At 40.7% G+C, this 27,169-nt stretch overlaps 1 protein-coding gene across 3 annotated transcripts; it reads left to right on the top strand.

The window, feature by feature from the left end:
• Window positions 1-954: 954 nt before the first annotated feature.
• GINS1 (GINS complex subunit 1) lies at window positions 955-21,752 on the top strand. 3 transcript variants are annotated; one of them, XM_059896423.1, is made up of 7 exons: window positions 955-1,134; window positions 5,786-5,850; window positions 9,394-9,492; window positions 10,106-10,196; window positions 12,568-12,684; window positions 17,497-17,571; window positions 20,454-21,752. In XM_059896423.1, the coding sequence occupies exons 1-7, from the start codon at window positions 1,060-1,062 to the stop codon at window positions 20,520-20,522; spliced, it is 591 nt and encodes a 196-aa protein (XP_059752406.1). In that variant the 5' UTR covers window positions 955-1,059; the 3' UTR covers window positions 20,523-21,752. The 3 variants fall into 3 exon arrangements, with proteins under 3 accessions (XP_059752406.1, XP_059752407.1, XP_059752405.1); XM_059896422.1 differs by lacking the exon at window positions 955-1,134 and adding an exon at window positions 1,194-1,339; XM_059896424.1 differs by lacking the exons at window positions 5,786-5,850; window positions 9,394-9,492; window positions 10,106-10,196.
• Window positions 21,753-27,169: the final 5,417 nt, after the last annotated feature.

Here is a 27,169-nt window from a genome sequence, read left to right as displayed (position 1 = left end):
TTCCACAGAAGTCCAAAGTAACCCTGTTTAAAAAAAAAAAAAAGCCACGGGAATTCCCTGGTGGTCCAGTGGTTAGGACTCTGCGCACTTCCACTGCAGGGGGCATGGGTTTGAGAACTAAGACCCCGCATGTCACACCGCGGGGCCAAAAAAAAAAAAAAAAAGCCAAATAAAACGAATTGTTTCCGTAGCAGTAATTCCCACCTTTGATTCTATATGGTTATGAAAATCTCCTTAATCATCTCGGCGGGAATATGGCTATGTGTATTCATGTTAATCTAGGGCAATCCCCCACCACCACCTTGTGAGTTATTGTACACATGTCTTTAAATGACTGATTTAATATCAAATGTAGTACGGTGGAGTTGAAGGCTTAAATACAGGGTCTGTCACTTTACGAACTGTGTGACCTTGGGCAAGTTCTCTAACTTCTGTTTTCTAATCAGTACCAAGAGTCTTAATAACCACTTTAAGGATAATCGTGAGAATTACGTGAAGTATGTCACAGTCCCTAGCACACAAGAGATACCCAATAAAAGTTGTTTTCCCTTTACCATCACACAAACAAACCCACACTGCAAAACCGAACAGACGCAACGCTGGGTGCTAACATCATTGCACACCTTTTCCGGGTCTGCCTTCTAGACCGCATCGTGCGCGCCCCTGTTAACCTAAACGAGAATGAATGAATCCAACGGAAAAGGGGACGTACGTCCATCCCGAGCTGTGCTGCGCGGGAGCTGTCCTGCGGCTCAGCCTGAGCTCAGACCGAGGCCTGGACAGGAGGGCTGGGCTGAAGCCACACCAAGGTCCGCAACCGCCCAGGTGCGGGGCTCCCTGTGGCACTGCGGCTGCACAGCGGAGGCAAATGTCCCGTGGCCGCCGCCGTAGCCTGGAGGCCGGCAGTGCGCTCCTATTGGTCGCGTGTTTGGGCGCCAAAGCGGGGCGGAGGCGGGGTCGGCCCCGCTCGTCGAGGACCTGTAGGAGCTGAAACCGTAGGGCCTGGTCGGCGGCCGTCTGCCTGAGAGCCGGTGGTCTGTAAGGGCCGGCGCGTCCACCATGTTCTGCGAGAGGGCCATGGAGCTGGTCCGCGAGCTGCACCGCGCGGCCGAGGGAAGGCTGCCGGCCTTCAACGTGAGGGCGGTGGGCGGGCGGGTGCCTCCCAGGGGTGGCTTCTCTGGGGGCTGTGCAGCCGGGACGGGACGGCGGGTGTGCCCGTGGTTCTCCGCGGTGGATGTGGCCGGGTTGGTTTCTGCGGCTTCCTGCGTGCGGGCTGGACGGTCGGCGTCTCGCCCCGGTGACGCGCTGGAGAGGCCCGGAGACGGGTGCTGGAACGCAGGTGTGAGTTGCACTGCGGAGGTTTGGACCGGGGTAGCGGGGCGTTAGGGCCGCGCCTGGGAGGATGCGGTGAGCGCAGCCCCGCCGGGGAGCCGGCGGTGCGGACACCCTCTCCCCGCCGGGGAATGGTGACCGGCGCGGGGTGCGCGGGCCGCACGGGGGGCTCCGGGGCCGGGAGGTTTGCTGTTCACTCACAAGGCATTTCAGGGCAGCGATGGGGTAACTCTTCGTGTTTTGAAGATAACTGTGGCGGCACTTTGGGGAATGGATCGAAAAGAAGAAAGAATGGCTCTGGGTGGTTACAGTATACCACACGAGAGTTGTGTATGGTCCGAACGGCCCGGTCAGCGGGCGCTGAAAGCCGTGTCCTGCGACAGCAGGACTTGTAGCTACGAGGACAGGGCTGGAGACGGGATGGATAGTGGGGGAGGAGAGAGGTCGGCATCTCGGGAGGCTTCTCTCTCTGGTAGCGGAGTAAACATCGGAGGTCAGCAGGAAGAGTGTTTGGAGAAGGTGAGTTTTGTTTTGAACATTAAAGAACAGTTTGACACTTAGGTCATTTAACGGATGGGGAAACTGAGCCGCGGAAATTATGGATCCAGTTTAAGGAACTTGCCTGAACTTGCAGCATATTGGAGCCAGAGCCTCAATCTGAATACAGGTTTCCTAGAGTCCAGTCTTTTGTTCTTGCAACTTCAGACAGTTACTTCATCTAAAAAGTTAGGAGACCACAGTGGGAGGTTCAGTAGAGACGCTGGAATGCAGAGGCGTGGAGGCTGTCAAATGTGGCCCCGCTGGGGTCAGAAGACTAGATCCTTTGGGGGTCGTGGTACATGGGAGGAAACCAGCCCAAAGGCTCAGAGACTGCCCACGGTGCTGGCTATTCAGACCCTTAGTCCAGCTCTCTTTTTCACTCACATTTTAGGATAAGTGTTGGTTTCGCACTTCGGGGTGGGGGGCTCAGGGGCGGACTCAGAAGTTGTAAAATCACTCGCTTTTCTGGGTCTTAGTTGGCGGAGGTGCACCTTTTCTTGCAGTCGTGCCTGCCTTCGGGACCAGCCACTGGCACAGCTGAGCTGAGACCAAGAATTGATCTGATTGACCCCACACACCCTTGACCACACAGACTTTCAAGAATTATTCTTCCCAGGCAGATGATGGCTGGTTTAGAGCAGGGACTCTGCCTTGTTCATTCCAGAATCCCTCATGGTTAGGTGCTGTATGCAGCAAATTGGAATGATTATGCACTTTCTACATGCAGAACTGGTAAAAGTTTAAGTGAGTTTTTAGGAAAATTATTTTAGGTATCTTTACAAAATTATTTCACACTTCTCTTTTGTATACCTGCTGATCTACTAATTGTGCAAGAGTTTCAACTATTCCTTAAAATAATATTTGTAATAAATGGAATATTTAACTGAATTCTAATAAATCAGACTTTTCCATGATCTCTTTTTAACCAGCTGATGAAAGAGAAGGTAGAAATCATGCTTTCATTTTTCATCAGGAATCATTTCTTATATTCGAGCAGGGTTAAGTAAAGTGTAATTCTGTAATTATACCAGTAGTGCCAAAGCACTTTTGCTAATGCGTATATTTTGGCTCTAAAAGTAGATGGGTTGCTTATCTTTGTTTTGTTTTGGGTGGTTTTTTTTTGGTTGTTGTTATAGCATTAGTGGTTTTTTTCTCCTTTTTGAAAAATTTTCAATTGAAGTATAGTTGGTTTACAATGTTTCAGGTGTAGGGGTTGCTTGTTGACAGACTTATTGTGTGACATTTATGAATTTTATAATTCTAATGTTTTTATCCTTCCAAGGGAAAATTTCGTGTGTGTGTGTGTTTTATATCTTTATTGGATTGTAATTGCTTTACAATGTTGTGTTAGTTTCTGCTGTACAACAAAGTGAATCAGCTATATGTATACATATATCCCCATATCCTCTCCCTCTTGAGCCTCCCTCCCACCCTCCCCATCCCACCCCTCTAGGTCATCACAAAGCACTGAGCTGATCTTCCTGTGCTATACCGCAGCTTCCCACTAGCTATCTATTTTATACATGGTAGTGTATATATGTCAGTGCTACTCTCTCAATTCGTCCCACCCTCCCCTTTCCCCTCTGTGTCCACAAGTCTGTTCTCTATGTCTGCGTCTCTATTCCTGCCCTGCCACTAGGTTCATCAGTACCATTTTTCTAGATTCCATATATATGCGTTAAAATACGGTATTTATTTTTCTCTTTCTGACTTACTTCACACTGTATGACAGACTCTAGGTCTGTCCACATCATTACAAATGACTCAATTTCATTCCTTTTTATGGCTGAGTAATATTCCATTGTATTTATGTACCACATCTTCTTTATCCATTCATCTGTTGATGGACATTTAGGTTGCTTCCGTGACCTGGCTGTTGTAAATAGTGCTGCAGTGAACGTTGGGGTACATGACTCTTTTTGAATTATGGTTTTCTCAGTGTATATGCCCAGTAGTTGGATTGCTGGGTCATACGGTAGTTCTATTTTTAGTTTTTTAAGGAACCTCCATACTGTTCTCCATAGTGGCTGTATCAATTTACATTCCCCCCAACAATGCCAGGAGGGTTCCCTTTTCTCCACACCCTCTCCAGCATTGATTGTTTGTAGTTTTTTGATGATGGCCATTCTGACTGGTGTGAGGTGATACCTCATTGTGGTTTTGATTTGCTTGTCTCTAATGATTTGCCTAATGATTTCTCTAATGATTTGCTCAAGTAGAAAATCTCCTTTGACCTTTCTGTTTTCTATTCTAGCAGTGGTGTTTTTTTTTGGTAGTAACCTTTTAAGATCATTTTCCAGTAAACAATAAATTACTTATGTACTTTTGTCATGCATTATTGCTTCTGTAGGGCTATTGATTTTTTTTTGTCATTAGTTTTATTGAGGTATAATTTATATACAACAAAATACACATTTTAATAGACATTTGAGTTTTGACAAATGTATACAATCCTTATAACCAGCAACCCAATCAAGATTTCTGTCACCCCAAGGATTCCCTTTTCTCTTTTGTAGCTACTAGCTACCTCCCATCTGCAGCCTTAGGCAACCATGGATTTTCTTTCTGTGCTACAGATTATATTTGTCTTTTTAAATGTATTTCTGGAGTCAGCATGCTCGGAGTTGCAAACTTTTCTGGACTGGGCCAGTTGGAAGCATACAGTGTGTACTCCTTTCTGTTTGACTTCTTTTCTCAGTACCGTATATTCAAGATTATCCTTAATCAGTATGTTAATTGTGTATTTTGTGTTAGTAATTCATTCCTTTTTATTTTTTTTAATTATGGTAAAATATACATAACTTAAAATTTTCCATTTTTAAGTGTACACTTCAGTGGCATTAATTATATTCACATTGTTGTGCAACCATCACTCTTATTTCCAAAACTTTTCATAACCCCAAACAAACTCTATAACCTATAAGCAATAACTCCCCACTCCTCTTTCCCCTCAGCTCCTGGTAACCTCTAATCTACTTTGTCTCTATGAATTTGCCTATTTCAGATAAGTGGAATCATACAATATTTGTCCTTCTGTGTCTGGCTTATTTCGCTAAGCATAATGTTTTCGAGGTTCATCCATGTTGTTGCATGTATCAGTATTTCATTTCTTTTTTTGGCTGAATAATATTGCATTGAATGGATATACAGTATTTGGTTTATCTGTTCATCAATTGGACATTTGGGTTGTTTCCACTTTTTGGCTGTTATGAATAATGCTGCTCTGAACATTTGTGTACAAGTTTCTGTATGAACATAGGTTTTCAGTTCTCTTGAGTATATACATGGGAGTGGAATTGCTGGATAATATGGTAATTCTGTGTTTAACGTTTTGTGGACTCATCAGACTGTTTTCTACAGAGCTGTACCATTTTACATTCCTACCTGCATTGTACAAGTGTTCCAATTTCTCCCCATCCTCTCCAACACTTGTTATTATGGCCATCCTAGTAGGTGTGGAAGGACTATTGGTTTTTTTTTTTTTTTGGCTGCGTTGGGTCTTCGTTGCTGTGCGTGGGCTTTCTCTAGTTGCGATGAGCAGGGGCTACCCTTTGTTGTGGTGCATGGGCTTCTCATTGCAGTGGCTTCTCTTGTTGCAGAGCACAGGCTCTAGGCGTGCGGGCTTCAGTAGTTGTGGCACATGGGCTCAGCAGTTGTGGCTCGTGGGCTCTAGAGTGCAGGCTCAGTAGTTGTGGCGCATGGGCTTAGTTGCTCTGCGGCATGTGGGATCTTCCCGGAACAGGGCTCGAACCTGTGTCCCCTGCATTGGCAGGTGGATTCTTAACCACTGCACCACCAGGGAAGTCCCATACTATTGGTTTTTGATAACATACATAAATCAAAGATAAACATAGATAAAATATTGCTACAAACTTGGTGGGGGAATTAATGAGTGTAATTTTATATGTTCTAGGAGGATGGACTCAGGCAAGTTCTGGAGGAGATGAAAGCTTTATATGAACAAAACCAATCTGATGTGTAAGTTGATAAGATTGATATTTTAAAACAATTTAAGAAGTATGATATTGAAATCAGATAATCTTAACATTAGTTTTATTTTTGTTAATTTTTTATTTTTTTAATTAATTAATTAATTAATTATTTTTGGCTGCGTTGGGTCTTCATTGCCGCGCGCGGGCTTTCTCTAGTTGCGGCGAGCGGGGGCTACTCTTCATTGCGGCGCGCGGGCTTCTCATTGAGGTGGCTTATCTTGTTGTGGAGCACGGGCTCTAGGCGTGCAGGCTTCAATAGTTGTGGCTCGCGGGCTCTAGAGTGCAGGCTCAGTAGTTGTGGCGCACAGGCTTAGTTGCTCTGCGGCATGTGTGATCTTCCTGGACCAGGGCTCGAACCCATGTCCCCTGCGTTGGCAGGCAGATTCTTAAACACTGTGCCACCAGGGAAGTCCCAACATTAGATTTTAGATATGATTTGTTTTTTCTAATTCTCTGTGAGCCTGATCATACCCTAAGTATACAGAACTAGAGGGATTTGTGTTAATCACTGCTATGTCCATGGGGATTCAAACAGTGCTTGGCACATGGTAGATGTTCAATACATATTTGTTGTTTGACTGATATGACTTGAAAGGAATCGGGGTGGACCTAAAAGAGATGACACAGGAGTAAGTAACAACCTTAATAAGTGAAATGTATTGTTTCTACTGCTTGTTTTCATTAGTAGAAGACTTAGTGGGTTAAAAGGAGAACAGGCAGTTTGTAAACTTAGCAGGAGCAGCAGTGACTTGCAATATCTTGAATGGAGTTCACTGAGAACTAGTGCTACAGAAGGCTTGGTAGGTGAGAGGGTTCTTGAGTTACAGGCTATTTAGAGCCAAGCATGGTAGTTGGCCCAGTGGAGAATTTGGGCTGAATGACCAACTTCATAGGGTCCTGTGATTTGGTGAAGAGTAAGACACAGAGTACTAACTGCTGGATCAAAGGCAAGGTATTCAGATTTCAACCTGTCTGCAATATGAGGTTTCATGTTTGGCCTTGTTAGGGAGTGTTTTCATCAGTTAGTTGGACATAGAAATCAGTACCATGCTGTTAAGATTTGTGGAGTACACAGAACAGTAGGCACATTTTGCAGTTACTGTATTTAAGGATAGATAAGATGGAACAAGGAACTGAACTGCAGCAGGTCTTCAGTAAATGTAAGGGAAATGTAAAGTCCTGAACTCAGGTTCCCAAACTGTTCATTTGCTCATTCAACAGATATGTACTAAACAATTATGAGCTGATAAATGGCTCTGGTATTTCAATTGTGAACAACATAATCAAGATTTTTGCCCCCATGACCCTCACAGTGTAAGGCAGAAGGCAGATATTAAATACAGATACACCAAGTTGGAATACATGCTATGAAGGAAAACAACAACACTAGGAGAGAGAATAATGAATTGAAAATATTAGTAGATTGAGGAATCAGGGAAGTTCTCTCCAAGGAAGAGACATTTCAGCTGGGGCCTGAAGGAGAAGCAGGTTTTAGCGAGGCAGTAATTGGGGCAGAGAGCATTCTAGGTGGAAGAAACAGCATATGCAAAGACCCTGAGTCATGAAAGAGGGTGGGATGCTCAGGGAACTGATCATTAAAGAAAGCCAGTGTGGCTGAAACTTAGTGAGCAGGCAAAGGGTGACACCGGGTGAGATTTTTAAGCATGTGGGGCAGGTGGAGGCATGTTTGTGTTTTAAAAGACCACCCTGGCTACTGTGTGGATAGTAGACGGAGGGGCTGAGAGGATAGGGAGGCATGCTGGTCATGCAGGTGACAGGAGAGGTAAGCCAGACTAGGGAGAAAGTGAACAGTTTATAGACATATTTAGGAGGTGGCCTAACAGGCCTTGGTCCAGTAAGAGGATGATTTTCCTGTATTCAACCATCTGGAAATTCATGATCCAAAATTTTGTGCCCTATCCTCCTAGTTTGGTTCTCGGGGGTCAGTCACTATTACCAGTTTCTGGTTAAAATTATTTGTCAGAAGAAATCTATTCCTATTTAATTACTCATGTGTAAATGTGAGTTTTTTAAGGAAGTTCTTATGTACCTAATAAAGTACTCTGATGTTAGGTTGGGTGTATTTTATTTGTACTATTTCTTTATAATCCAGAGCACATTGTAAACAATGTGGAGAATAGGGAATTCTCTGGTGGTCCAGTGGTTAGGACTCTGCGTTTCCACTGCAGGGGGCACGGGTTCGATTCCTGGTTGGGGAACTCAGATCCTACAAGCCTCTTGGTGTGGCCAAAAACAAAAAAAAAAATGTGGAGAATAAATCTAACGTTTGTAGAGTGGCAGAAGTGTATAGAACAAATCTAGAAGACATGGTAAAATGGGACATATATTTTACCTCTATTTTCAGGGCCTGGAGCAGGCACGTATATTTTGTATTTGTTTCCTTTTAAAACCCCAGAGTAGATTCTAATTCATTCTGTATACCTGACTTTGTTTTGTTTTGTTTCCAGGGTTTTTTTATTATGGTAAAATACACATCACATAAAATTTGCTATCTTAACTTTTTTTTTTTTTTTTTTTCCACACTGTGGGGCATGTGGGATCCTAGTTCCCTGCCCCCTGCCCTGCAGTGGAAGTGCGGAGTCCCAATTACTGGACCACCAGAGAAGTCCCCCATCTTAACCATTTTTAAGCGTACAATTCAGTGTATTCAGTACATTCACAATGTCATATAGCCATCACCATCATCTCCAGAACTCTTCATCTTGTAAAACTGAAGCACTATACCCATTAAACAATTGTACATTTGGTTTTATTTTATTTTATTTATTTATTTTTTGGCTGCGCCTTGAGGCTTGCAGGATCTTAGTTCCTTGACCAGGGATTGAACCTGTGCCCTCAGCAGTGAAAGTGCAGAGTCCTAACCACTGGACCACCAGAGAATTCCCATACATCTGGTTTTAAAGTGCAGTACTCATCTAATATCCAAGGAGATATATATTTTATAGGGTAAACCAAAATTTTCTCCCTCTCTGTGTGAAGGACCCTAAAGTACAGAACATGCACATAGTTGAAGATCAATAAATATTTGCTGGATGAGTGGAAGACCATCTGACTCCAGAATTCTTAGCTCACTTTATTAGAATGAGGATTTGGAAGTACCACAAAAAGAGGACTCCATAGGATAAGAACATGATGTGAGGCCATAATCTTATGCACCATGATATTTGATCTGTCTCTTATCCCACCATGAAAAAAGGATTCCAAAAAGTGAGGAAACATGATATTTGTCTTTTGGAGACAATGGAGATTAATCAGTGTGCAAAATGCAAAGTGCCACATGGCTAAACAAAACACTAGGAGTGTGATCCTAGGCAAATTAGTTAGCTTTTGGCTTTTTTTATCTTTTAACATGTTAGCAAAAGCTCTGATGTGGAGGCAGGTACTATTTGGGTAGGTTAACTGCTAACATAAATGGATAAAAACAAGCATGGAGTCAGTTGTTAGTTGGCTTGGAAAATTCGACTTATACTGAAATAGACATTCTTTTCCTCCTTAAATGTTTTACCAGGAATGAAGCAAAGTCAGGTGGACGAAGTGATTTGATACCAACCATCAAGTTTCGACACTGTTCTTTGTTAAGAAATCAGCGCTGCACTGTAGCATACCTGTGAGCTTCTCTGTGTTTGCCGGGGTGGCAGGGAGCAGTGGAGGGTTCCCATGTGGTTTCCTAATTAACCATTTTATATGGATAACAGAAATTCTTAGATTTGTCTCCCTTTTATAAGCATTCTAACTTCTTCTCTTTTTTCTATTTAAACATTTTTTTATAATGAAAAATTGCAGTATTCATAAAATTAGGGAATAATGTTACAAACCCCCATGGAGCCATCATATAGGCTTAACAATTCTTAACATTTTGCCATAATTGCTTCATCTTCTTTTATTTGTCTATGCTAAAACACTGTAGAACATCGGGCATTTTACCACTGAATACCTTAGTATGCATCTCTAAGAAATAAGGACCTTTTGGACCTTTTCTTACGTGACCACTATGATTCTCATACCTAAAGGAATGAACCCGACTTCACAGCATCCATCCAGTCTGTATTCCTATTCTCCCCATTGTCCCAAAGATGTCCTCTTACAATGGTTTGTTTGCCTCAGGAACCAAATAAAAGTCCACATGTTAAATTTTGGTGGTTGAGTCTGGAGTCTCTCTTGATCAAAACGACTTCTGATATCCCTCTGTTATGCCATCTAATACCTTATTAATGTCCTAGGTATGACCGATTGCTTCGGATTAGAGCACTCAGGTGGGAATGTGGCAGTGTCTTGCCAAGTGCTTTACGATTTCACATGTCTGCTGAAGAAGTAAGTCAGCACTGTTGTTCAAGTTTGTCAATTTGGAAAATCGCTGAGGTTATGGCAGTGTTCTGTAATAGTATTTATAGTATTTCTCTTTTTTTGTTTTAACATTTGTTTTTCAGTAATTTTTGGTCTGTAGTATATACTGTGATGAGAATGGTAGGAGTAATTCTAAATGCTATATGGAAAACTACTATTACTTAACAAAATAAAGGGTCCCATTATGTTACTTGTTAGTGATCCATCAGTAGGATGAGAAAACTGTCATTATTATTGGGAGATTTTCCATAAAATATGTGGGTATACATAATTTGCTTATCAATGTGAATATTTGAATTCTTGATTTATCCAGTCATTAAGGGACAATATTTAAGGACACAGGATTGGAGCCAAGCAAACCTGTGTACAAACCTTGGCTCTGCCACTGTCAGATCTTGGGCAAGTGACTCGACCTCACCCTGTGCCTAAATTCCCTCATTTACAAAGTGAGGGTCATATTGCCTATGGTGTTGCAGTGACTTTGGACACTACCTAAAGTTAGACCAAACTTCATAGGTTAAGACTGCTCTCACTTCAGATACCAGCCGTAAAGTTTGAGGTTCCCAAGGCCACCCTCCCTTCTGACCAGCTGGCTACAAATTCAGAGGTTCCCACCATCCCCTCAGGTTTGGGGCTTTTAGCCTCTTGATATTAGTCCAACTTGGAGAGAGGAGAGGGGAGCTAGAAGTAGAGCTCAGTCACCTGTGATTCAATCAATCATGATTTGATCAATCTCTCAAGCCTATGTAATGTTACCCCAGAGCTGTGTGAGCTTCCCTGGTTGACAGTACTTTGTGTGTGTTGTTACATATCACTGTGCCAGGAGGGTGGTGTGTCCTGATCCCTCAGGGAGAGGATACTCAAAGCTTCACATTTGGGACTCCCAGACCTCATCCTGGTGTCTCTTCCTTTGGCTCGTTCTGATTTGTATCTGCAATAAAACTGTGATTGTCAGTGTAGTGCTTTCCTGGGTTCTGTGAGTCATTCTGGCAAATTACTGAGCCTAAGGGAGGGGTGTGTGTATGTATTCGCACACACACACTTTACTAATGAAGGTTATGTGTATTGTCTTTTAGAAGTTATCTTGTTTTACCTTTCACAAAGAGATCTACAGTACTGGAATAGATTTTTGTGAATAATGTAAGAGCCTAGTTGCATTTTGAGTATGGATATTGAGATGGCATCATTTATTGAAAAGGTCCTCTTTTCCCCTTGCTCTGTGCATAGTGCCACTTGTCATAAATTGAATGTCAATATATCTGTGGATTTTGGATGTGGGACTTTCTCTTCTTTCTTAGTCTATTTGTCCTTGTACCAATTTCATATTGTTTAAATTATGGGAATTTTATAATAAGTCTTGAGTAAGTGTTCCCATCTTGTTCTTCTTTTTCAGTGTCTTCACTGCTTTTGGCCTTCTGCATTCCCTTGCCAATTTTAGACTCAATTTATCAAGTTCCATTTTTTAAAAAATTGGGGTTTTGATTGAGATTGAATTGAATCTATAGATCAGTTGACATTATTACAATACTGAATCACCCAATCCTTGAAAGTGGTATATCCTTCCACATATTTTGGTTTTCTTTAATTTCTCTCAACAATTAAAAAAAAAAACAGATTTACTGAGATATAATTTACATCCCCTAAAGTTTATCCTTTTAAAGTATACAATTCAGTGTATAGAGTTGTGCATCCATCACCACCATCTTATCCAGAACATATTCTGTCCCCTCTTCCCAGGCCCTAGAGACCACTGCTCTACTTTCTTCATGGATTGGCCTAGTATGGATTTTTCATATGAGTGGAATCGTACAATATGTGGCCTATTGTGTTTTTCATTCAGCATGTTTTCAAGGTTCATCCATGTGGTAACACATATAAGAGCTCCACTCTGATTTATGACTGAATAATCCCATTGTAGGGATGTACACATCTTATCCATTCATCAGTTGATGGACATTTGGGTGTTTTTCTCAACAGCATTTTATAGCTTTCAGAAAACCTGTCAATACAGAGTTTGAAGTTTGAAGAGATCATAATTCTGAAATGGTGTATTTTTCGTGGTTTGGTTTCTGGTGGAAAGTTCCTTAGGTCTGTGATTAAGTATGCTGGGATACTAGTTCTGTGAGAACAGAGATGTTTGTTCACTTTGTTAAATGATCCTAAGTACCAAGACCAGTGCCTGGTTCATAACAGGCAGTCACTAATATTTGTAGTTTGAATGAATGGTCGTAGTAATGATCCATGTGGGGATGTGTGCTGTTTCTGAAAGGATTAGTATATAATTTCTGCAAGTTTGTTTTCTTACAGCTTTGTCAAATGGCCATCTTTATGTTTGTAGATGGAATGGTTCAATCATTACAAAAAGTCCCTTGCAACCTACATGAGGTCATTGGGAGGAGATGAAGGTTTGGACATCACACAGGATATGAAACCTCCAAAAAGCCTATATATAGAAGTAAGTATACCTTTTTAAAATGGATTTTTCTTTAATGCATAGACTGTGATGACTTTTGTCTAAGAAAAGGGGTGAAGTGGCACATATATACAATGGAATATTACTCAGCCATAAAAAGAAACAAAATTGAGTTATTCATAGAGAAGTGGATGGACCTAGTCTGTCATACAGAGTGAAGTAAGTCAGAAAGAGAAAAACAAATACCGTATGCTAACACATATATATGGATTCTTAAAAAAAAAAAAAATGGTTCTGAAGAACCTAGGGGCAGGACAGGAATAAAGATGCAGACGTAGAGGATGGACTTGAGGACACAGGGAGGGGGAAGGGTAAGCTGGGACGAAGTGAGAGAGTGGCATGGACATATATACACTACCAAATGTAAAATCCATAGCTAGTGGGAAGCAGCCACATAGCACAGGGAGATCAGCTCGGTGCTTTGTGACCACCTAGAGGGGTGGGATAGGGACGGTGGGAGGGAGACGCAAGAGGGAGGAGATATGGGGATATATGTATATGTATAGCTGATCCACTTTGTTATAAAGCAGAAACAAACACACCATTGTAAAGCAATTATACGCCAAAAGAGATGTTAAAAAAAAAAAAAAGAAAAGGGGTATATGAATATATATTAGTTTATACAGGCATACCTTGGAGATATCATGGGTTTGGTTTAAGACCCACAGTAAAGTGCATATTCAATAAAGTGAGTCACGAAATGTTTTGGTTTCCCAGTACATATAAAAGTTATGTTTACACTATACTGTAGTCTGTTGAATATACATTAGCATTATAATGCTAACCATTATCTGACAATGCAGGGTTGCCACAAACCTTCCATTTGTAAAAAACGCAATATCTGAGAAGCACAATAAAGCAAAGCACAAAAAAGAAAGGAAACAAACTCAAACCAAAAATTTTACCTGTAAGTGGTGGCAGGAATAGGATGGAACAGCCAAAATTTTCTGACTGTACCTGTTTTAAAAGTTTTAACTTTGGAACCATGTAAATATTTTACATATTGTTAAAACAAAATGAAATCAAAGTGGAAAACCAACCTACACATTTTGAAAGCAAAATGAAACAAATGAACCTGTGTTTCTTGTTGGTAGATTAGTCAAACTGGGGTTATTTAAATTACTTTAAAACACATAGATTGATTGTATTTCCCTAGTGGGTACATACTAAGGATGAAAAGAATTACAAACAAATCTTAACCTGTTTTTAGTAATCATATTATTCGTAATAATGTTATTAGTAATAATATTCCTGAGAATAATATAATATTCTTTAAATAATAAACACTTTATATATTGAAGAATAGAGCAAAAAAGTAATAGCATGGGCTCATGTTGAATCATCTCTTCTAAAGAAGTATTTCTTAGCTCTGTCCACTGAAAAGGCCTAGAAACAAGGACCAACCCAGTAGCCATGAGCATCCACATTCTTTTTTTTTTTTTTTTTAAAGGGAATTTCTCTAGCTCTTGGCCTATCTTTTTTTTTTTTTTAATTTATTTTTATTTATTTTTATATTTATTTTTGGCTGTGTTGGGTCTTCGTTTTTGTGCTAGGGCTTTCTCTAGTGCGGGGCCACTCTTCATTGCGATGCGTGGGCCTCTCACTATCGCGGCCTCTCTTGTTGCAGAGCACAGGCTCCAGACGCACAGGCTCAGTAGTTGTGGCTCATGGGCCTAGTTGCTCCGTGGCATGTGGGATCTTCCCAGACCGGGGCTTGAACCCGTGTTCCCTGCATTGGCAGGCGGATTCTCAACCACTGCGCCACCAGGGAAGCCTCACATTCTTGAGTCTATATGCCATTTCCCGTGAAAGGAAACCAGGACTCTTGGGGGGAAAATGGCTGATTCCAGGTCTCAAATAGATTAAAGATGTACAAGCTGAGCATGGAAAGCAAAGAAAGTATCCAGGACTATAAGGGGAGTGCTGAGAAGACTTGGGAACTGATTCGAAGGAGCTCGCATTAGCCAAAGAAAGGACAATGTGAGCATCAAAATGATAAACTGCGGTGAATTGCATCACATCAGTTGCGTTAGAAGCATGAATGATAATGACACCTAACAATAACAGTTTTAAAACTGAAACCTCTTTGGGGCTCCTTGGAGAATATGAAGGAGGAAACTCATTTTGGAAAATGGTAAATGAAAGAATGGAGTCAAGCATCTATCTGCCGTTACTGCACAAATTCTATCTCAGGGTAGCCACATTGTTTACGAGGGAAATCTCTTTTTTATAGAAGAATTCCAGCTAATAAATGCAGCAGGAATAAAAAAACTAGATTAATGCCATTTTGTAGCCCTAATGCATGGAGGCAAGTAGCTGCTAAAGCATTAGGTGAAAAGCTTAAGAGAGACCTTAGTAGTGGATGGGTATGGATAGCACCTAGGCCCATTGATCAATCTTAACATCCAAAAAGGGACACCAGGATTTCCCTGGTGGCGCAGTGGTTAAGAATCCGCCTGCCAATGCAGATGACACAGGTTTGATCCCTGGTCCAGGAAGATCCCACATGCTGTAGAGCAGCTAAGCCCATGCGCCACAGCTACTGAGACTGCACTCTAGAGCCCACACGCCACAACTACTGAGACCACATGCTGCAACTACTGAAGCCTGCGTGCTCTAGGGCCTGTGTGCCACAACTACTGAGCCCGTGTGCTGCAACTACTGAAGCCTGCACTCCTAGAGCCTGTGCTCTGCAACAAGAGAAGCCACTGCAATGAGAAGCCTATGCACTGCAACTAAGAGTAGCCCCCGCTCGCTGCAACTAGAGAAAGCCCACACGCAGCAATGAAGACCCAACACAGCCAAAAAAAAAAAAACCCAAAAAACAGAAAGGGACACCAGACATTTTGTGCTTCACAACATCATAACACCATTTGCAGAAAACTAAACCTGATCTGATCCAGCCCCTACACCTAATTTCCAGTTTATAGGATATTCAGGGATGGGGGAACATGTTAAATGACCCCACAGGAGTCCACAACAGAATCTGTTTTTTGGGAAACTACCAAACTTCCCAGTTTCTTTAACAAACAAGTTGCCAAGGGGAAGGGGAAGGGGGAGAACCCTGTAGATTAAAGGAGACTTAGAGACATATCAGAAACGTGTAATGTGTAGCTCTCGTTTGACTCTCATTTGAGCATGGCAACTTTAAAAAAAAATTCATGAGACAAAATGGGGAAATTTGGATTCTAACTGGGTATTTCATAATATTAAAAAATTATTAATAAGATGTGATAATTGTATTGGGATTTTTTAAAAAAAAATCTTATTTTATAGAAATAAGCACTAAAATAATTATAGATTAAATGAAATGATGTCTAGGTTTCGCTTCAAAATAACCCAGAAGTGGGCGAGGGAACAAGATTGGCCACATGCTGATAGTTGTTGAAGCCAGTTGGTGGGACATTGAGTTTATTAGCCTTTTTACTTTTCAATGTGTTTGAGATTTTCCACAATAAAAGTCTATTTAAAGAAGCAAAATGCTGGTGGTGGTGGGGATTTTTCTTGTATTTCTCAAACCAACTTAAAATACCTTTGGGAGTCATGGTAGGATTGCAGAGGAATCACAGGACATGAAATTATCCAGGAAAAGTAGGAATCTGAGACTTGCCATTGGAGTTGGCTTTGCTAACACCAGTGCTAGTACTCTGGAGAATAAACTGAGGTCTGAACTCTCATAGGAGATGAAAATGCCCGCCCGCCTTCCTGTGGCAGCACTTGAAGCTGAGCCACGTCTGAGATTTCTGGGGCTGCCTTTGAATGTTCCTTCTTTGCAGTTGCAGAAGTGGTTATCAGGCTCCTTACCCCTCCCACCTTCCAACTAAGACCCTCTCCTGATTCTTGTAGCATGAGTCTGTATCTTTTCTTTCCTAGTGTGCTTCTAAGTAATACTGGGAAAGAGTCTGAATCAATCAATCAAAGGAGATTGGCAGAATCTGTAAAACAAATCTTGTAGACTTATGTCCTATTCTCAGATATTGATACTTTATGGGAGGAATCTGTAAGAGGCAGGTTGGGGTAGATCTAAAACGTTCTCTTTTCTTTGTAGATATGGGGGGTTTTTTGGGGTTTTTTTAAATTTTATTTTTGTCTGCATCAGGTCTTAGTTGTGGCACGTGGGATCTTCGTTGAGGCATGAGGGATCTTTCGTTGTGGTGCGCGGGCTTCTCTGTAGTTGTGACGTGCGGGTTTTCTCTTCTCTGGTTGTGGTACATGGGCTCCAGGGTATGTGGGCTCTGTAGTTGTGGCACGAGGGTTCCAGGGTGCGTGGGCTCTGTAGTTTGCGGCACGTGGGCTCTAGTTGAGGTGCGCAAGCTCAGTAGTTATGGTGCACAGGCTTAGTTGCATGGGCTTAGTTGCTCTATGGCATGTGGGATCTTCGTTCCCTGACCAGGGATTGAACCTGCGTCCCATGCATTGTAAGGCGGATTGTTTATCACTGGACCACCAGGGAAGTCCCTGTAGATGTGTTTTCAACTGCTTGATTTTTCACAATTTGCAGAGGGAAAACAATCCAGTGACGTTGTCTCTTTTTGGCAGCTCCTTAGGTTTCCTTGCTGTCAGTGCTGACGTACACATATATTCGGAGATTTGCCATTTTTCTTCCTCCCCATCAAAACAGGACAATTAGAACCACTAGAATACCACAGGAAGGAGTACTAGGCCTAAGTACACAGAGAAGAAATAAAGAGAAAGCCTAATACTTTTCATATGGGTATATATAAATCCCCATCTACTTTATGGTTTCTACATATTATAAAGTAATTTAGATAAGACATCAGTTTTTCTTTTCAGGTGCGGTGTCTAAAAGACTATGGAGAATTTGAAGTTGATGATGGTACTTCAGTCCTATTAAAAAAAAATAGCCAGGTATTTATTGTCTTAAGATACTTTAAATTTTGTAAGAGTGTTGAATGACGAAAATATTGGAACCAGTAGCAAAGTAAGTATCACCTTGTGATGATCATTTGTATTGTAGGAATTATGTTTATTATAAAATACTCTTTTGTCCTTTTTCTAAATGTAAAGACGTGAAGCAAACGTTGCATATAGTAAGAAAGGGTTAATTACAGTTGACCCTTGAACAATGCACAGGGATTAGGGGTGCCTACAGACTCCCCTCTCCCCACACAGTCGGAAATCTGAGTACTTCTATCTCTGCCTCAAAAACAAAGGGATTGATAAATGACTCACCCAAAGGCCGGAAGCTAAAACAGTTTGAATAGAATTAGGACCCAAGCCCTAGTTCTTTTGATCCCACCTTTTGTGATCTCTAATCGAACACAAACTTTTCCCCATACTTAGTCAATTTAAAGATCTGTAAAATGACAATACAGGTTTTATATATGTGTGTGTGTATATATATATCTGCATATTTGATGGAGTCATGCAGTTCAAACCCATGCTCAAGCATTAGCTATAATTTACTAGGGTATTGCTTGAATTTAATACTAAGCATTTCCCTGGGAAGTTGCCACAGTGGGTCTTATTCTAGTTAAGGGGCTATTAAGTTGTTGCATTTAGCTCCTTTCTTCAAATTATTATTTATTAAAAAGGTGCTAAGCACTAGTTTTCAGCCTATACTTCTTCACCTTTTAAATCTTAGTTCTTTAGTTAACAAATAGTGATATGGATCAAAAAATTTCTAAGTATTTAATATATAAACATAATAGAAGTTAATAAGGAAAGACTGAAATTGTAACTCACTAAATTTCTCCTTACGAAGAATCTCAATTTATTGTTTCCTTAGAAATCTTCAAGTTCACATTAGATGAATTCACATTAGCTAAATTTATTTTATCCTATCTCTATTTTCTGTAGTCATATTAGCATAGGAGGAAAGGTGAACTAGTAAAAACCACTCTTTCCTTTGTTGCCTGCCATCTTGTTATGAGACGGTCGGTATTTAATGACCCTAGTCACTTTTGTTGACTTCTGTTTCTTCTGTTGAGCCAAAGAATGGTTCTGGTTATGTGGTTCTTAGCTCATTTCCCTAAGGGAGGGTGAGTTGGTCTCTTATTTTACTAGTACCCTTGGAGTTTTAGTTTCCTGAAACAAAAGTTGAAATTATTAAAGACAGATTTTCAGGGTACCCTAAAATCTTTGGTTGTTAAGGCAAAAGTTTCCCTTCCAAGGATACTAATGAATAGAAAATAGATGGTGAAGCTCTGGGTTCACAAGAACAAAGCTAGCCTCATAAAGCAAGATCTGAGAAAATGCACTTCACCCCAAACACTGTCCCGTGGTTGAATTTCTTTCTCGAGCTTTGTGGCCAGTCTTCCCACCAAGTGTGCTAAGACTCCTCAGCAGGGAGGGCCTGGGTGGGGCCAGGGCAGCCGAAACCCAGTCCCTCCTCCGTCTGCTGCTGTTAGACGATTGCTGTTTACTGTGTGGCGCATTCAGAAGCCTTCCTCTTAATGAGACTTTGTCTCTCAGTATCACCCTATAAAAATGGGGAAACTTAAAAGCATAATCTACTGTAATTGATATTAAGGGGCTTCTAAAATGTCTGAGCACATCTGAAACCAGTTTTCTATAAAATCTGTATTGTAGATCACCCACATAATGTAAAATATTAATAGGGAAACATTTTCCTACTGTACATTCCTTTATTATTGACTCTATGGCAAGCATGCTTCTCTGGTTGTCCAGAAATCAGAACTCCCTCTTTTTAGTAGATATTGGAATAATTGTTAAATGAGCAACTCTATAGTTTTTTCTCTCTCTTTATTTTTTATTTTTTTTACATTTTATATTCTTAAGGCTTTTTAAAAATTCCATTAAGTTAGACAACAGTCCTTGGCCCATGGGTCTTCATGACTGGTTTGGAGGAGTTTCTTTGGTCATGGGTCTCACCTGAGGCCTTTGAGTTTGTGGAGGACGGTCAGGTGAACTGAAGTGGCATCCGCTTCCTTGAATACTTTGCACACTCTCTCCTTCAGTTACTTTCTAGGGTTATCTACACTGCACTTTCTGATGTACTGTTTCTTGTTTTTACCCAAGTATCTCTGTCTCGTCTTTGAGATTTCTTTGGTCACTTGTGAGCTTGGAAAGTCTTCCTGCCTCACCTCCTGCACCTCCCCGCTCCAGAGTTTAGTAAATGTTCACTTTTGTTTTAAGCCCTGGTGTTTTGAGAGGGAATCAGACAAGGAGACTCCTTTCCACCTCAGGACGAGAGCAGTGTCCTCTCAGGAGACGTTGAGGATGAGCCTTAGCCAGGCACTGGCATCCTCACACACAGCGTGTGACCAGCACCCATGTCATAGTTTACCATGACTTTTAGTCCTTGGAAAATATGGGAGAAGAGTTGCACTGTTAGTAGAAGAATGACTGTTCAGACTCAGATCCTAGAAGAGGTTTAGTGGAGAAGACACTCCTTCCGTGTGCCTTCCTAATGAGCTGTTGCTGCACCACTTGTGATCCAGCGCCCCAAATCTCACCTACCTGGGTTTTCTGTGCGTAGATTTTAAAATGCAAACAGGAAGGAAAATACCTACTAGAATTCAAAACTCTTTAGTTAAATTTAACTTAAGCAAAACGTGAATTTGTTTTTAAAATTCAGATTTCAGTACAGCTCTAGCTGACATCCGTTTCAGTTGATTAAAATAGCAAAAATACTTAAGTTTAGCTTTTAACTACTTAGCTGGTGGAGTTTGAAATATATATATATAATGCGTTGCTGCTTTTTAATGATGCATCGTGTAATTTAACATTCTTTTCATTCCCTTGTCTTCCTCCCCCTCTTCCCTCAGCACTTTCTACCTCGGTGGAAGTGCGAGCAGCTGATTAGACAAGGCATTCTGGAGCACGTGCTATCGTGACCTCGCACCAGATGGCTGCCAAGGCTTCCCCCATTCGAGGCTGGACCCAGCCAAGGATGCTTCTCCACCTCCCTCTCCACCTCCCCCAGGCCCACCACTTTTTGGTTTTAAAATTTAGACTTTCTTTAACCAGGAATGCTTGGCCAAGGAGTATGGTTGGTTTTTCTTTTTCTTTTTTTTCATTTGAACCTGAGTTTCTCTTTTATTTCATTTCCAAATATAATTCTATAACCTTCCATGGTAAACATATTTTTGAATCTGTGTTGTATGCTTGCATTTTGAAGCATCAGTTCTCAATAGAGAGTTTGAATTCTTGCCGTACAGAGACCCCACATATCCAATCTGCTGTCCACAGTTCTAGAGGGAAGTCCAAGATCAAGGCTCTAGCGGATTCTGTGCCTGAAGAGAGTGCTTCCTACTTCATACACCGCCATCTTCTCATTCTGTGCTCACAAGGTGGAAGTGGTTTATTTTTCTATTGTACAGGATTCTCCCCTTTGTGTGGTAAGTTGTATCTGTAATCACAACATTCCTACAATTCCCAAAATACTGTATACAATTCCCAAAATACTGTATACAATTCCCAAAATACTATATACAGTTCCCAAAATACTATAGTGTGTTTTTGTTTAATGAAAGTAAATTATCAATATTACATTTTAATCTCCTTTAAACAATGAGGAAGTTTCACCTGGCTGTATAGGGAGATAGGGGGTCCTGGTGCATCTTGTGTTGCTGGAAGTGTGCATTGTGCAAGCCGGGGAGCTGAATTTCTGCAATTCATGTTTCCAAATCACGTGGGCAGGTGGAGCTGATGGCCTATAAAATTTTCAGCGTATTTAATGTTTAATAACATGTTAACTTATCACCTGGCTGTTTAGGAAGAAAGGAAGGACAGAATGGATTTTGCCCTTTTCCAACAGTGGTGGCTGATCTGGCTCATGCCTGTCTGTGAGCCTGTGGGGTGAGCACCAGGATCTCCCCTTTGGAAAGGGAAACTGGAATTGGGGCTAGGAAAGGAGCTTTGTGCAGTTTCCCCCCAACAGTCCCAATGACCAGAAAGTCACATGAAGAGCTGGTCAACTAAGTGGAGCGCAGTTTCTGTTGCCTGATAAACTGAAAATGGTAGACATTGGAGAGGCACAGAGTGGTCTTGCCTGGTGGTCAGTGGCCTTTCCGCACCAGTCCACTCCATGACCAGTGACTAGAGCCAGTCAACATAAATCAATAAAACCTACAAAATTTTAACTTTTCAACAAGCATACATTCACTTCAAATAAGGAATATACTTACTATTTTATTCTGGGAATTAAACAGAAAAGCACAACATATATCAGTAATTTACGTACAGGAATGATGCTGGGCTGTAATCTCAGAGGCATTCAAATTTAAAATCCAGATAAACCCAGTACCTGACACTCTCTGTGCAGTTTATTTCTTAAACAGGAGAATGTTTCTGGCCAGAATTATACTCAAGAAATCAAGCTATAGAGAGGCTCTACCTAGGGTGTGGATCTGCATATTTTCACAACACACGTACTTAGGTCAGTAGGCAGCCCTTGACAGACTATTTGTTTTTGTTTATGTATTTTTATGGTCGCGCCACTCGGCTTGCAGGATCTTAGTTTCCCGACCAGGGACTGAACCCACGCCCTCAGCAGTGAAAGCACAGAGTCCTAACCACTGTAATGCCAGGGAATTCCCTCATTTTTAAAAATAATTCCTCCCATAGGTTCGTAGCCACGTGAGATTTTCATCTGAATCTCTGCCAATAAACAATATGGAGTATTTCCCTAGTGAATGGGATGGATGATGTTTTAACTGTCCATCAGTGGTCACTTCCTTCCCTTGCATTTTGCTCTTCCAAGCATGTGGAACCACGTGCAGGTGATCCTAGATTCCATGTGAATCAGCCGTGAGGATAGACAGCAGTGAAGGCCATTGCCCTGTTGCCAGCCCAGCATCATTCCTGTACGTAAATTATTGCTATATGTTGTACTTTTCTGTTTAATTCCCAGAATATAATAAGTATATTCCTTATTTGAAGTGAATGTATGCTTGTTGAAAAGTTAAAATTTTGTAGGTTTTATTGATTTATGTTGACTGGCTCTAGACTTGTGGCTAGAATTTTAAAATATATGTTTTTTTCTTATTATAGAGGTAATATATGCACAGTTAAAAAGGTAAAAAAAATGCAGTGTAAAAAATGAATACCGCCATCCAGTGTGTCCACTGTTAACTGGTTACGGATATAAGTGCAAGCCCATTTCTTTTTAGTGTTTTCCCAATTACCTTCTAGTTTTTGTTTCTAATATGAATGGAATCTTCTTTTCGATTATATTTTCTAATTGGTTTTGGCTGATACATATAAAAAAGCTGTAAATTATGATGATTTGGCCACATTCCTATATAAACTCATTTCTTTTTCACATTGATTTTGTTGTCTAGAACTGTCAGGAAAATGTTGACTACTGCTGGTAATAGCTAACAACTTTTCTTCTTCCTGACTTGACTGGAATGCCACAGTCTTCTTAATCTCTCTATCCCATACTTCTCCAGGAAAACTACCAAAACTTGTGGCCAGTGCAACTTGAAACCTCAAAATAAATTTAATACCATAATAAAACAAAACAGTGGTAGGTAACAAACATGATTCTTCCGAGTACACTTTGGGAACTTGAGTGATGATCATATATGGTTTCTCACTTAACTCCCTAAAGTTTATGAATTACATATATAGAATTTTATTGTTGAACTATCTTGCATTCCATTTTTAACATTCTTGGCTGTGGTGTGTTAACCATTCAGTGAACTGCAAGATTTGATTTGGTGTTATTTTATTGTGGAATTTTGCAACTGTGAGTGATGCTGGTTTATAGTGTTTGGGAAGAGGGAAACGTGTGTGTCTTCACATATGTGTCTATACTTTGTCAGTGTTTTCAATAATCTGTTCCTATGAAACAGCCATCTGAACACAGTGGCTTTAAATGACACCATTTTATTAGCTCTCCCAGTTCTGTGGGTTGACTGGGCTCAGCTGGGAGGTTCTGCAGATCTTGCTTGGGGTCCCTGATGCAGTTGCATTCAGGTGGTGGCCTGGCTGGGATGGCTTGGCCTCTGGTCTCCATGTGGGCCTCTCCCGTGGTTCTCTCCAGCAAGCTGGCTGGGCTTCTCACCTGGCAGCTTAGGACTCCTGCAGGGTTAAGAGGGTGGATGTGGGTGCTGCTAGTTTTCTTTCTTTTTAAATTTTTTTTATTGTTTAAAAAATTTTTTTATTTTTTTGGCTGTATTGGATCTTCGTTACTGCGTGTGGCCTTTCTCTCGTTGCGGCGAGCAGGGGCTACTCTTCGTTGCGGTGTGCAGGCTTCTCATTGCGGTGGCTTCTCTTGTTGTGGAGCACGGGCTCTAGGCATGCGGGCTTCAGTAGTTGTGGCATGTGGGCTCATAGTTGTGGCTCACGGGCTCTAGAGCACAGGCTCAGTAGTTGTGGCACACAGGCTTATTTGCTCCACGGCATGTGGGATCTTCCTGGACCAGGGCTCAAACCTGTGTCCTCTGCATTGGCAGGTGGATTCTTAACCACTGTGCCACGAGGGAAGTCCTACTGCTAGTTTTCTGAAGGGCTAGGCCTAGTACTGAACTAGTACCAGTTCTGCCAAATCCAGTCAATTAATACAGTCATAGGCCCCCAGATCCAGTGAGGAGGCCACGTGAACCACATGAAGGCAGAATGAGAGGCCCCACAGTCAGATGGGGTGTCAGTGTTCTGGCGTCTCTTTTTAGTGGTTCTTGTTACTTTATTTCTAATAGAAATGTACCTTTTAAAATAGCATTAATACCTACAGAACCATCTCAGTATGAGTCTTCTTTGGAGAGAGATGATGATCTTTGATGAATTTTTAATTTTCTTTAGTTTATGGTCAAGTTTTCTACTTTTTCTTAAGTAAATTTCAGTTAATCATGTTTTTCTAAATATTTTATTCTATATTTCGAAATGTTCTGAGGAATTTTTTTCTTTTCTCTACATATGGTCATTCCTAATATGTATGTCTTCCCTTTTTTGTCTTAGTCATATAACTAAAAGAAGTATCTGTAATGATAATGCATTAATCTTTTAGGATTTAGAGGAGGGAGAGGTAGATTTCAGATGATCTATTGCTTTTCACAATTGATAGTATTTTTGGATGAGTTGAGTTTATTCTATTTTGTAACTTTACAAAAAACAATGTTTTCATATAGTACAAAATGTAATAGCAAAGAAAGCAGCCATCTGCAAGTCAAGGACAGAGGCCTCAGGAAAAACAAACTTGCTAATAACCTTGATCTTGGATTTCTAGCCTCTAGAACTGTAAGAAAATAAATTTCTTTTGTTTAACACACCCAGTCTGTATTATTTTGTTTTGGCAGCCCCTGCAAACTAATAGAGGGTGTTAAATACCTTTTGAAAAAAAATCTATTTCCTTATTGATGGACACTTGAACAGTTTCCATCCTTTCGCTATTATAGACAAACCTATGTGAGTAACCTTGTACATATATCATTTTATACATATACAGCTTTGTGTATAGGACAGTTATAATTTTGATGGCTTTTGCCACAATATGTAGGAATTAAAATTTGTACTACCACCAGAAATAATGAGTCACTCCCCCCTACCCCCTTTGCTAATAGTATGTTATTCCCAGTTTGGGGCTGTTACAAAAAAGGTGCCAGGAACATTTGCATACAAGTCTTTTATGGACACGTATTTCCTTTCCTTTGAGGCAAATAACTAGGAGTAAAATGGCTGGGTCATACTGTAGGTGTAATTTAACATTTTAAGAAACTTCCAAACTCCTCCAGGGTGGTTGTGCATTTTGCATTCACACCAGCAGTGTATGAATTCCAGTTCTTCCACATCCTGTCCAACACTTGCTACGATTAGCCTTTTAAATTTTACCCATTCTAATAGGCGTGTAGTGCTATCTTGTTAAGATTTTAATTTGCATTTCCCTAATGACTAATGATGTTGAGTGTCTTTACATGTGATTATTTGGAATGTGTATATCTTGCATTGGTGAGTTTGTCTAAATCTTTGTCCATTTGTTAAAAAACTAGGTTGTTTTCTTATTGAGTTTTGGGAGTTCTTTATATATTCTGGATATAAGTCCTTTATGAGATATATGCTTTGCAAAGATTTTTCTCCCAGTTTGTGTCTTGTCTGTTCCTTTTTTTTTAACAGAATCTTTTTTTTTTTTTCCTTTTTAAATTATTTATTTATTGATTTTGGCTGTGCCAGGTCTTAATTGAAGCATGCTGGATCTTTGGTTGCAGCATGTGGACTTTTTCATTGCGGTATGCATGCGGGATCTAATTCCCTGACCAGGGGTCAAACCAGGCCCCCTGCATTGGGAGCACAGAGTCTTACCCACTGGACCACCAGGGCAGTCCCTTAACAGAATCTTTTGAAAAGTAGACATTTTTGGTTTTGATAAAATCAAATTTATTTGTATTTTTTAATGCTTTTGGAGTCATATCTAAGAAATTTGTTTCCAGCCCAAGGTCACAAAATTTTTTTTCCTTCATCTAGAAGGAAACTTTTAGGTTTTACACTTAAGTTTATGATCCCTTTTGAGTTAATTTTTGTATATGGTGTAAGGTGTGGATCCAAGGTCACGGCAGGGGTGCGGGGGTGGTATATGGATATTCAACTGCTGTAGTACCTTGTCCTCACAGTATGCAAGTGAATGGTTTGCTGTGCCAAGCAGTCTATTCACAAAGTAGGCCCTGGGGCTGGGCTTCACCCACAGCATGGAGTTTGCCCACCTCTGTTCTATTCCTTGACCTCTGTAGTGATCTTCATGATTTCCTTCTGTCTGTTTACTTCTGGTTTAATTTCTTCTTCTTTTTCTAGTTATTTAGGGTGGAAGCTGAGGTCGCTGATTAGAATAGTTCTAGAAATAGATAGCATTATCTAGTTTGCTCCAGATTTCAACTTTTTCTTATTTGTCTTGGCTGTGCTAAGTCCTTTGCTTTTCATATGAAAGTTAGGGTCAGCTTGTCAGTTTCTACCAAAAACAGACCTGGTAGCATTTTGTTTGGAACTGCATTGAATCTGTGTGATTCAATTTGGGAAGAATTGACATCTTAACAACATTGAACCTTTCAGCCCATAAACAGCCCAGTTATTTTTGTCTTCTTCCTTTTCTCTCAGCAGTATTTTGTAGTTTTCAGTATACAGGTCCATCGTATCTCTTGCCAGCATTTCATAGTTTTGATGCTGTTGTAAATGGTATTGTTAAATTTCAAATTCTAATTGTTTACAAATAGAAATACAATTGATATTGAACTTGTGTCCTGCATCCTTGCTAAACTCACTTTTTAGTTCTCATAGCTTTTTTGTAAATTATATCAAGTCTTCTACGCCACGGTCATGTTTTCTGTGAATCAAAAGTTTTATTCCTTCCTTTCTAATCTGGATGCCTTTTATTTCTTTTTCTTGCCTAACTGCACTAGTTAGAACCTTTAGGAGAGTACCGGATAAAAGTGGTCTGAAGAGAAGTCCCTATCTTGTTCCTGACCTTAGGTGGAAAGCACTCAGTCTTTTACCATTAAGTATAACATAACTCTGAGTTTTTTGTAGATGCCCATTATCTGGTTAAGGAAGT

Source organism: Balaenoptera ricei, chromosome 15 (genome assembly GCF_028023285.1).
Source record: "Balaenoptera ricei isolate mBalRic1 chromosome 15, mBalRic1.hap2, whole genome shotgun sequence".
In the NCBI taxonomy this organism is placed as follows: domain Eukaryota; kingdom Metazoa; phylum Chordata; class Mammalia; order Artiodactyla; family Balaenopteridae; genus Balaenoptera; species Balaenoptera ricei.
This window is presented reverse-complemented; position numbering and strand designations above follow the sequence as displayed.